At 34.4% G+C, this 12,811-nt stretch overlaps 1 protein-coding gene across 1 annotated transcript; it reads left to right on the top strand.

Moving 5' to 3' along the window:
• The first annotated feature begins 860 nt into the window (after positions 1-860).
• On the top strand, positions 861-11,638 carry LOC109070833 (matrix metalloproteinase-17-like). The gene is made up of 6 exons (XM_042778826.1): positions 861-1,065; positions 4,555-4,657; positions 5,948-6,030; positions 6,668-6,820; positions 7,521-7,778; positions 11,123-11,638. The coding sequence occupies exons 1-6, from the start codon at positions 900-902 to the stop codon at positions 11,443-11,445; spliced, it is 1,086 nt and encodes a 361-aa protein (XP_042634760.1). The 5' UTR covers positions 861-899; the 3' UTR covers positions 11,446-11,638.
• Positions 11,639-12,811: the final 1,173 nt, after the last annotated feature.

The raw sequence follows: 12,811 nt of genomic DNA, 5'->3' as shown, positions 1-12,811 counted from the left end.
GTGTACTAAAGCGAGATAATGAAAAAGGTGAGTAAGGTTTAATGGCGCAGTCCTCCCTGTCAATCACCAGCTCATTGTGTTGAAAATGACAATGTGGGTGGACATCCTGAAATATTCCCAATTTAATCACCATGATTTCCAGGAGGTAATTGTTGTGGTTGTTTTCTTCATTATTATGAAAGATGTTTTTTGTTTTTTATGGGAGAGATATATCAAAAGAGATATGTTTTTTGTTTTTCTTTTATTTTATGTGGAGAGCAAATTGCTGAGGTCTTCTGCTTCTCAGATTGTTCTCCCTGTGTTTCTCATTATTTTCTCAAACTGTGCTCATATTTGCCAAGTCAGACATCTCATCAAATTATGTGAGATTTGATGAATAAATAATGACTAAAATATATTTATTTGTAGAAACTATTATATGGAAAATATTTCTACTCACCAATAGAATGCTGTTAAATGTGTAAAGCTGAAGTGAAATATAAAACTATGGTTATCAATAAAATAAAATAAGTTGTGATCCATTTAATGCTTAAAATAAGGTCATTATTATTTGTGATTAAAATAATGTTTTATTATTATTATTATTATATTATTATTAATTCATATATATATATATATATATATATATTTTTTTTTTTTTTTTTTTATGTATGTATTCCGTTCTTTTGGAAATTGTATTTAATTGAAAAATTTATTTATTTATTCATTTATTTTTTACACTGTTTTTCTCTTAACATTTTTGCAAATCCTTCTAGCACCCGCTTGGTGTCTGGGTTTCTCCGGACCCCAGCTTAGAAACCTCTGAAAGCAATACTTTCTTCCTCTGGTTTATTATGAAGAAAAGGCTTTTTTTCTCTTACATTTCTTTATTCTGTCTTTTCTCATTAGATTCTCATGGAATGGACCTTTTCGCAGTGGCGGTGCATGAGTTTGGCCATGCTATAGGGCTCGCACACACTTCTGCCATTGAGTCCATCATGCGCCCTTACTACCAGGGGCCAGTGGGTGACCCGCTCAAGTACAACCTCCCGTACGAAGACAAGATTCGCGTCTGGCAACTTTATGGTAAGAAAGTCCACCCCTTGGTCACGTCTGGCTTCTTTCTTTTTCCTATACCTCCTTCCTCTCCATCAGTTAGCTAAAAACAGGCGCTGTGGCAGATTGGCAGACTGTGTGAGCTAAGATCTTCAATCAAACGTGGACACCCTGCTATCACTGTTTGAATCTCAGATGCCTTGGCATTGTCGGAGAAGCAAAAAAGTGACAAGTAGCATCAACACTCTCTCTGCAAGACATACAGACAGATAGATGCTGTAATCTGTCAACAGTAAACACACAAGGATGACACTAAGAATGAGTTGTGCCTGCTGATAGTGCAGTTACATGCACTGTCTGCGTCGTTTTATTGCCATATTCACTAAAAGAACTGGAATCAGGTGCCACAAATAGGCCAGCAAACTCCTCAAAACACAGTTTTGTAATTTCTTATCTTGTGCATCTATTCGGAGTGCACGGATATGAATAAAGCAGCCATTGTATTAAATGTACTTAGTAGAATCAATGGAAATAGCATTTTTAGTTGTCAAGAGTGCAAAATTAAACCCAGTTTTTTAAACATTATTATTATATTTTATTATTTTAATATATGTATTATATGCCATTATATTGTATTTTGTTATTTTAATGTATTTATTAGGTTTAATATTTTCTTTTATTTATTATATTGTATATTAATGAATACAATAATATATAATATTATATTTAAATTATTATTTTAATATATTAATTATATTCAGACATTATTATTATTATTATTATTATTATTATTATCATTATATTCATTCATACATGTGCCAACCACTGTTATTTTAATATCATTGAGATACTACTATAGATTTTATTATTATTATGAATTCGTTTTTATTTTTATATTTAATTTTATTTAAATTTTTGTTAACGTTTTAGTAAATTGTATTTTTTGTAATTATTATTATTATTATTATTATTATTATTATTTTAATATTCAAATTCCATTCAAATTTATTTGTATGAGAAATGCTGCCTTGGCAACTAGCTGAATTTTTTTTTACTTTTTTTATTTTATTTTATTTCAGTTAACAAATAGTACCGAAGAGTACTGACAATGTTTTAATGTTTTTTAGTTCTAGTTTAACTATAATAACCCCCTGGTGTCAACATTAGAAAATGTGTTGCTGAAATAACAATATGTGTAGTGTACTATTGTAATATAATGTTGTTAATTCCCTATGTGCTTTAGTTATTTAGTTATTAGTTTATTTAATTAGTTAATTTGTTTTTTTAGTTTGTTTTAGTGAGTTGTTATGGAAAGAGTGCATCCATGTTACTTGCACATTCTGACTGGCTCATAAAAGTGGTTCAATAGTTTCTCCTCCATCCCTTCCCATTCACACTACCTTGTTTTTAACTGAAGTGCACATTGTAATTTGGAGTGATTGGCACTGCATGCCCCCTCTGCAGGCTGACCTTTTCTGTGATCCCACCAGGCAAATAACAGGCCCCAAACGAGGGGCGCAGAGAGCAGAAGTGATTTGGTTTGTATAGGGGGGCACTATTGATTTAATTACATGGCAGTGTTGAGCCAGGATAGGAGCACAGGGATTAAATTGGACTCGTAACCATGATTTGGAACCTGCTAATCAACATGCAGAATGCCAAACGGTACTGCAAACACACATGGTGGGACGCAAAGAGATAGAGTGATGGTGATGGTTATGGATAGGAATAGAAGGATCAAGATGGGAACTCAGAGTAGAACTGTAGGTGAGACGCTGGCCAAGTGTTTAATATATCCATGTATAGTTTCTGCAGTTTAATGAGTGTGCACATACTCTGAGTTCAATACCACTGCTTTTTGTCCAATTAATTAACTCTTATGTGCTGCTGAGATTGACTTTACTGCCTTTATTTTAATAATTGTATTCCATAGTTAACTCTGCTTCTCAGATTGTTCTCTTGAGAAAAAGATCCCAGTAATCTCAGGTGTCTTCTTGTGTGATTCATCTCAATAATGCCTCAAGTTGTGCTCTGACATTTCAGTATGAACTGAACTAAACAGTCTCCAAAGAACAAATTATCTCAGCCATGCTATCCACACTGATTTTATAGCTCAATTTTCTTACTGTATTATATATAAGCAGTTGATATACGGTAACAGTCTCATTTGTGTCTCCTTTTTTTAAGAGGAATATCTGATACAAAGTTAAGTAAAAAAAAAAAAAAAGACCTGAGAACTAAGAAAAAGTCAGTTTCATAATTAACCACGATATTATTATTATTATTATTTTTTTTTTTCGTTTAGTCATTTTTCTTACCTCGGGTCACTTGATGGGACCCCAAACATGAGTCTCTAAGTGACTATATACAGTACAGGTCAAAAGTTTGGAAACATTACTATTTTTAATGTTTTTGAAAGAAGTCTCTTCTGCTCATCAAGCCTGCATTTATTTGATCAAAAATACAGAAAAAACAGTAATATTGTGAAATATTATTACAACTTAAAATAATAGTTTTCTATTTGAATATACTTTAAAAAAAAAAAAAATTTATTCCTGTGATGCAAAGCTGAATTTTCAGCATCATTACTCCAGCCTTCAGTGTCACATGTAACATCCAGTCTATCACATGATCATTTAGAAATCATTCTAATATTCTGATTTATTATGAGTGTTGGAAACAGTTCTGCTGTCTAATATATTTGATGAATAAAAGGTTAAAAAGAACTGCATTTATTCAAAAAAAAAAATCTAATAATATATATTCTAATAATAATTTTCTTTACTATCACTTTTTAACACATCCTTGCTGAATAAAAGTTTTGATTTTATTTAAAAAACAAAAAAGAAAGAAAAAAAAAAAATTACTGACCCCAAATTACTGGCCAGTAGTGTATATTGTTATTACAAAACATATTAATATTTTAAAAACATAGCTTCTTTTTTTTTTTTTTTTTTTTTTTTTTACTTTTTTATTCATCAAAGTATCCTAAAAAAGTATCACATTTTCTAAAAAAATATTAAGCAACAGAATGTTTCTAACTTTGATAATGAATCATCATATTAGAATGATTTCTAAAGGATCATGTGATAATGATCCTAAAAATTCAGCTTTGCATCACAGAAATAAATGATAATTTAAAGTATAATAAATTTAAAAACAATTATTTTAAATTGTAATAATATATCACAATATTACATTTTTTTCTGTATTTTTGATCAAATAAATGCAGGCTTGATGAGCAGAAGAAACTTCTTTCAAAAACATTAAAAATAGTAATGTTTCCAAACTTTTGACCTGTACTGTATATATATTATATGTTTTTGTGCTATATGTGGCAATGCAATAGTTTTGCAAAACTCGTTTTTCTGAGTCTGGTTGTTTTCTCTAACTTTGAGTGATTATTTGAGTGTAATAAAGTTTGTCAAAAAGTAAAGACTGCACTAAGTATGTGCTCCTCTCAGAAATGAGGCGGTTTTATGCTTTTGTGCAAGTTGAACTAGCCTTGTGTTTTGTCAGGTGTTCGGGAGTCCGTATCGCACACGACGCAGCCAGATGACCCCTCTCAAACGGCCGAACCTCCCGTCCTGCTTGACCTCCCCAAAAACAGATCCACGATACCGTGAGTCAACAAGCATTCACCCACTAAACCCACACTCCTCTGGCAAGCGTGTCTTGAATATTTTGAATCGCAGAGGTAGCAGTCTATCATATAGAAAGAGAGTATGTATGGACTTCATAATGCGCATGCAGCTGCACTCAACCTTCCTGAAGCAAATGCCAGAATGACACAAACTCAATACAGACTCAATTCCTGACTCCTAGTAAGCAAGCATTTAGCTGCTCTGAGAGCAGAGTGCACCTCTCTGTTTCCTCTCTCTCCATCTTGATGGCAGATGCGTGAGACAGGTAGATTTTGTTTGATAAAGGTCAGTAATAAATATACTATTCCTCTCAGAGAGCTCATCTAATAAGCTGTGAATGAAGATCTTTGTTAATAAAGTGTCAGATGAGTTCCAGCTCACAAAAGCAGCTCTGTGACCGTAATTGCTCCATCATTAGCATCCCAGTCACGTCAAAGTGTTAAGTAAGTCATTAGCCGAGGGGATAACGCATTCAGAGATTCTGTTGAAAGCTGGTAATAACATCTTCATTGATTTGCCCAATCTTAAACCAAGCACATAATAAGGACTGGTTGCACATAGCCATAGCTAGCCAAAAATATTAATATACAGACTTACGGTAACTATGGTAAGTAGTGCATATTTTAGAAAAACAGAAAAATGTCTTGAGATAAATAAATGTACATGTGTCAGCTGTAGTATACACTATTTTATTTTATATTTTTATATTTTATAATTTATATATTTTTTAATTTATTGTATTTTCAATTACATTTACTTTCTTTACTTTCTTATCATTTAATTTTTTATTTATTTATTTATTTTTTATTTATTTTTTATTTTATTTGTACTTTTTTCCTTTTGCTTTTATTTGTTTTAAATAACTTTATTTTATTGTTATATTATTTATTTTTTTATATTTATTTTTTATATTTAGCCAGAAGGTGTAGTTAAGACATCTACCTGTAGGCAATGTAAACCAACTAAACCTTGACTCTTCGGCTATTTTCAAAATCGTTGACTCTGGATCATGTAATTATTCAAAATTATGCAGCATTGAACTTATTCTGTATTGCATTGAGGCTGCATGACCACCTCGAGGTGTGCATAAATTTTAAATAATTCAGTGGTCTGTTGTCAATTATTCCTTCATAATCAATGATTTACTCATGAAGAGACACAAACACTTCTACTAGTGAAAGTCTTGTGCTCCACCTTCACACGCCTTGTAAAGCAACTTGTTTTATGTTTACCCATTTCCTTTCTTTTCTCTTGTAATTTTTTCACAGACCTGCCCATGATGCCCCTGACAGATGCACTAGTTACTTTGATGCTGTAGCCCAGATTCGAGGGGAGGCCTTCTTTTTCAAAGGTAAGAGCACCCTGAATTCCACAGTGAAATCAATAGCCATAGCAATAGACCAAGTATAAAGTAAATATCTTGCATTGTTAAAATAAAATGAATGTAATAAAAAAGCAAAATTGCATGTGATGTGACTAAATCTGATATTAAGATGATATTCAGATATTAATAACTGATATTAAGATACAATATATATTGAATTTGAGTTTATTTTTCAAACCTGTTTAATTTTCTTATACCATTTGAATTATTAAAGTTAAAAGTTTAAACATGAAAATTTTAATAAAATAAAAATAATATTAAAATATATATTATATAACAAATATATATATATATATATTCTTAATCAATACTCATTTCTTGATCTTGGACTGCTGTGAAATTGTTTTGGTTTCCTGTTTAGTCATGAATGTGCTGTCTGCAGACAACCGCTGTCTGCATTTTGATATATTATCATTTGACACTGTATTTGCTTGGCTGGTTCTGCCAGCTGGGCACCGTCCTCCCCACTGCACCCGGGCATGCACACATTCCATGCTTTATTAATCACTGTCCCTTATACATCATATGATAGCACATAATTACACCATAAGTTTGCATAAACACACAAATGACCACACATTCTTATTGTCAAACCTCTCGTCAGGGAAGTATTTTTGGCGTCTGACGCGTGAGAAGCACCTGGTGTCATTAAGGCCAGCTCAGATCCATCGTTTCTGGAGGGGGTTGCCTGTCAACCTGGACAGCGTGGATGCTGTATACGAGAGACCTGGAGACCACAAGATAGTGTTCTTTAAAGGTAAATACCTGGATTTAATCTTTTATAAAGTTAATATTTAATGTAACCCTTAAATGTAAACTTTACTTTAATTATTACTTATACATATTGACTGGTTTGTCAGAATTTCTCACCTTAAGTATAAAACTTTGGCACATAACTCATCCTGAACTGTGCAACACCTTTGCATTGTGGTGTCGAGTTTTGCACAACACATTTACTTCAGAAAATGTCCAAATCTAATTTAACACTGTAATTTTTGCTGTTGGCAGTCAGTAATCCGAGGTAATTCCACAGTTAAAGAGATCAAGAACATCAATCAAAAGCTCTTTAAAATTATTTTGTGCAATATTTCAAAAAGACGCCCTGATAATGTAGTTAAATCCAAACATTTAAGCAAAATGCTCCTTAGGGCGTAAACACTCACTCTAAGAAAAATTCTCTAAATGATTGGAATTTAACAATCTCAAGTTATGTAAATTTCATTTTTGATAAGAGCTAGACTATAAAGCAAACAATGTCCTTCAGAGATATAATGCGAGAGTGTTTTGAAGTCGTACCTCAAATCCAATTTCAGCTCAAAAGCAAGGAGGTAAAAAGAACATGTTATGTATATTTAGAGCATTTAAATGTATTTCACAGCAGGTCTGTGTTTTCTAATCTGGTCTGCTGGTAGCCTACAGTTTTCCCACCTCACAGTAAGTCATTCAAAATTCTTTAGGTGGGAAATATTGGGTGTTCAAGGACAATAATGTTGAAGAGGGCTACCCACGGGCTGTCACTGACTTCGGACTGCCTGCGGAAGGAGTGGATGCAGTTTTTGTCTGGCTGCACAATGAGAAGACCTACTTCTTCAAGGACAACCGTTACTGGCGCTATGATGACCATCTGCGACACATGGACCTCGGCTACCCAAAAGATACGGCGCTGTGGAAAGGGATCCCACCTCAACTGGATGATGCCATGCGGTGGTCAGACAGTAAGTATTGTGAATCGTACAATGTCTCTTGAATTTTAAGCAACTCTCCTTGATGTTATCTTTTAAAGTTTTCCTTCCCGGATGAAAAAGCTGACATGAATTTCCGTGCTTGTCTAGGCTGTTTCATACCGGTTTGCCTTTGAACTAGGTGGAGGACAGCATAGCCAAAAACAAAACGTTTTGTCTCCAGAAAAAAAAAAAACCTAACGACACAAAACATTAAAGACATAATGAAATTGTAGTTTAGAGCATGTCTGTTAGCTTTAAGACTTTCGATATGTTCTCAAAAGTTGACAAAATCAGCTTTATGTAGTAACATTTTGGAAAATGGAACAAAAATGTTGATGTCTCATTTTGTACACGCAGATGTCCAATAAAATGGTCTCTGAAATGAAAACATCCCGCCACCTAAATAATTAATACTGTGTATAAATGTCTCAAAATAGCAATAGCAAGTAGCAAATCATGTTTGGTTTTTTAGAAGGTGATTTTAAAAACTGAGCACCTCAGCATGTGTTATTTTAGTATGATTTATACTATTATTTATAGTGGTTTTATTAATCAGATTTTATTTTTATTTTTCAGTTTTCATTTGTTTCATTTTTATTTAGTAATTTTATGTTCTTTTATCCTTTTAAATGAGTTTTTGGGTTTTGTAATATTTTTATTTAGCTTTATTTTATTTCAGTTTTATTTTTAGTAATTTTAAGTCTTTTTTTCTTTAACTTTAACTATTACTTCAGTTTGTTGACGTGGCAAGATTTCTAATTTTCTTTTTTTTTTTTTCATCTAGTATGTTTATTTCAGATATTTTTAATTAACAAAAGTTTTTTAATAATAACAACACTGTTCAGCATACTCTCAGCTTCCAGATTCAATTGAAAACACAGGAAAAGAAGCTAGGCTTAAATAAAAATCCTTATATTAGCCACTGTCCTCTTAAAATTAATTAAAATTAATTCATATTATCTTCTATCATGTTCAGTACATATCCAGTAACATCACAAAAATGGCTCTTTAATGCTGTATATGTCATTTAAAGGAATTGTGCATAGTTTTACGACCCTGATTCGCCTTGGAAGATATGATTGTATTTAGGTGGAGAGGATGTTAGCCGGGCAGGTGTTTGATTGTGTGGTTGTCATAGCAGCAGTTTTGCGGTCTATGTGAGCAGAATGGAGAAAGTGGCATAATGCCCTGTCATGCCTAATGCACGGCATTGTGTCTAATGCACAGTGAGCTCCTTGTGTCCTCTAAAATGAAGAACAGACATTTGAAATTCTGTGGTGGAACGAATCAAGCCTGTGTTAAATAAAAGGCAAAGCTTGCAAAGCACATAGCCCAAGTACTTTCATGTAAAAATACACATACAGCTTCTTTTATTTTGCTTCTTTCTATGTTGTCTATTACATTAATACTGTCAGAACTGAGTTGATGCATGCAATAATTCAAAAGGTTAACACTGTTATCCCATGTATTAAATTTGACCAACCCATTGTCAGCATATTCCAATTATGCAAAATGATTGACAGGAAGAAAGTTTATTTATGATGGGGGGGGGGGAATGCAGGCCACTCTATCTTTTTCTATTGCTTTTCACAGAGCTTAGGACCATCACATAGATTAGTATTATTTCTCAAAATACATTTCAGTGATATCTATTATGTTATGATCGGTATTTAAAAAAAAATATATTGCTTCCAGCACCCTCGAAGCATTTTGAATATTTTTGAAATGTCACCCACGAGCGAAACTTACCATCATTTGTGCGAATGTGAAGGTCAGTTATTTTGCATATTATGCATAATGTTAACCTATAAAGACATGCAGATTAAACAACTTTGGTCACTGTGTCATGTCTCGCTGTTGTTTCCTTAGTATTGCATGTCAATTTTTTTTACAAATGGCAAGTTTTAGGACACAATTAATTTTTGTTTGCGTTGTTTTATCCACCCTGAGAAAACATCTTTGCAGTTTATGCACATTGTTCATTCACACACAAGCATTAAGTTTTAGGCTCCAGTTGACACATTAGATCTTTTCCCCTGTGGTTCCTCTGTAAGCATAGTGAGGGGCAGAGAAGGTGTCTCATCAGGTGTTGTCCTCTGAGGCTGTGCCAACCCCACAGAAAGAGCTCTGAACGAGGAGTGAGAGCAGGGCCACAGTGACAGTCCCTGGCCTCCAAGGGAGGGAAAGGGTATCAGCCTGAGGAGGTGCTGGTAACAGTATACTCTTCAAATAGACAGCAGTGAAGGCCAATTTCACCTGCAGAGTGAGGCAGAGAGAGATAGTAAAGCTCTTGTTCAGATGGGACAAATGCAAGCATTAGGCTGAACCAGAGGAATAGGCTTTCATCAAGTCGCAATCTAGAGGGGCTATTGTCTTGTGTCTTATCCTCAGTAAAACAATTAATTAAGATTAAAGATGAAATGAATGAATGAATGAATGGACGGCCTCTTAAAAAAATCTGAATCTTAATAGGTGATCATCTCAGAGGCACTGGAGCCAGAGGTGGAACATTATGAAGAATGAAATCTCTTGGTTATGGATGTTGGATGTTGTATAGCCACGGATATATCCATCCATCTCGGTAATCCAGTGTGTCTTTAGCTTGATTTTCCAAATCTCATGCAAAGCACAGGCTCTTTTCCAAAGCGAGGAGATTCTTCAAATACATGATCTTTAGTCTCTAATTCTGAGCCAAGGTTCTCAGGATCCTTGAAAAAAAATTGCCTTACTATCTTGAAGGGAAAATGAACTGGTAATTGCTTGATTATAAGTCAGTTTATTATTGTAGGGAAAATTGGACATAATCCAAAAAAAGTAAAAAGGATAAACAGATGGCAGCAGAAAAACAGAAATCCAATAAATCAATAAATATGAAAAACTTCTGTGCCAATTGAGTAAAATAGGAAATATAATTGGGTGCATAGATTCAATCAATGGAGGGAAAAAAAATTAAAAGAAAAAAGGAATCCACACAACAAACAAAATACAATGATCAAGGTCCTTTGAACAAAACTATCTTTTTTGTCAGCCAATCAATTCTCAAACAACTTTGAATGTAAACAGACCACCTGTATCCACAGACTACAGACCTGAGAAGCAATGCTCAAAGCTCATCATATTCTACTACAGTATTACTGGGGGTCAAGCCCCCCAAGGTTTAAATTCTAGTATTGCCCAGGGTGGTCTCAAAACAGGAAATAGAGTTGACAAAAGCTGCAGAGGGAAAAGTGAAACCATAATAATGTGTATGCCAGATGAAAGCAAGTCTGAAAAATCCATTCTACGCATCAACCTGCATTTTATTTCCTTGAATTTTTCACTTTCTCTCTTTTTTGGAGCGTCATATTTCTTCAAGGGAAAGGAGTACTGGCGTGTGGCAGGCAGTGATATGGAGGTTGAAGCGGGTTATCCGCGTCCCATCGGCAAGGACTGGCTGATGTGCACAGAAATGCAGTCGGACTCCCCGGAGATGCAGAACAACTCAAACACCAGGCTTCATGGGCAGCACCATGCAGACCATGCAGAAAATGGCTACGAGGTGTGTTCCTGCACTTCGGACTCAGCCTCCCCATTGGGGACGCGACTGACCTTCTCGCCCGCCTGGGTGTTAGCGCCGTTCTGGACACTCACACTCGTTCTCTCCTCTGCTCCTCTCTGATAAGGGCAGAGCCACAGGCCTGTAGTCAAAAAGACTCCAGGAGCAGAACTTACAGCAGCCTGTGGGTAAAGAGTGTTAAAAAGATCTGGAAAAGCCTTTTGACAGCACCAGACTGATGGAAAGGCCTCAGCCCTTCAGTCAAGAGAGGGATTGGATCACATTCACATTCACATTTCTTTTTTTTGTGGTGGTGTGTTTTGGGGGGGGGGGTGGGTGATGCTTTTTGTTGTTTTTTTTCTAGAAAATGGAAATTCTATTATTATTTTATTATTATTACTATTATTATTATTAGTGGGGATTGCTATTGCTTATCTGAACAAAGGGTGAAAAATGAAAAATTGCTGCAGATTAACCATCAGGCTATCCAAAATGTAGATAAGTTTGTTTCTTCATTTGAACAGATTTGCATAACTTAAGCGTTACATAACTTGCTCACCAGTGGATCCTCTGCAGTCAATGGGTGGCATCAGAATGAGAGTCCAAACTGCTGAAAAAAAAAACATTAGAATCATCCACAATTAATCTACATGATTCCAGTCATTGAATTAACATCTTGTAAAGTGTAAATCTGTGTGTTTGTATGAAACAAAGACATTAAATGATGGGTGGGACTCTCATTCTGATGGGGTGGGGGTGGGACACCAGGATCCAGTGGTGAGCAAGTGATGTAATGTTACATTTCTACAAATCTGTTCTGATGAAGAAACAAGCTTATTTACATCTTGGCTGGCTTGAGGGTGAGTAAATCTTCAGCAAATTCTCATTTTTTTTTTGGGTTTTTTTTTTATTTAAAAGTATTTATTTTAATTGAACGCATAATTTATCTCACACCGTTTGTGCTACAGACATGATTTATAAAATCATGCCGCTCGTCGAAGTGTGCTGTTAATTTATCAGACCTACGACTTCACCTGACAGACAATAAAACAACCGAAAAAATCCTGCAGGAGGGTTATGAGGCATATTTAGGATCCAAAAACTATCATAGAGACTTGTAAAAAGTCTTAGAATGCATCCATAAGTAACCCTTGCAAACCCATCGTGCCAGTGTGTTTTGCACAAACAAGCATCAATATTTTTATTATAAAACGTAAAAATGTATTATTATTATTATTCAAAACATGAGAATATTCTTTAGCAGATTCATTTAATTATTTTATGCTACAGAATATGTCGATATCAAGAGATTACAGTAACCAGCTTTCTGAGGTGTATCCAGGCAGAGCCAGTAATAGTAGATAATGATAATAATGATAGCGATAGTAATAATAATGCTGATATCGGGAAGGCAGCAGAAATCTCACGAATAGGGCTTCCGGCTGGCTGCAGTTCATAGGCATCATGGGATACCATGAGCCACAACCTA

Source organism: Cyprinus carpio, chromosome A21 (assembly GCF_018340385.1).
Source record: "Cyprinus carpio isolate SPL01 chromosome A21, ASM1834038v1, whole genome shotgun sequence".
Lineage (NCBI taxonomy): Eukaryota > Metazoa > Chordata > Actinopteri > Cypriniformes > Cyprinidae > Cyprinus > Cyprinus carpio.
This window is presented reverse-complemented; position numbering and strand designations above follow the sequence as displayed.

Bases quoted from the DNA above. Each gene is read 5' to 3' on its own strand.
- LOC109070833 (XM_042778826.1), top strand. From the start codon at position 900: ATGGACCTTTTCGCAGTGGCGGTGCATGAGTTTGGCCATGCTATAGGG. The intron at 1,066-4,554 runs GTAAGAAAGTCC...GTGTTTTGTCAG, and splicing joins TCGCGTCTGGCAACTTTATG to GTGTTCGGGAGTCCGTATCG. The intron at 7,779-11,122 runs GTAAGTATTGTG...CTCTCTTTTTTG, and splicing joins TGCCATGCGGTGGTCAGACA to GAGCGTCATATTTCTTCAAG.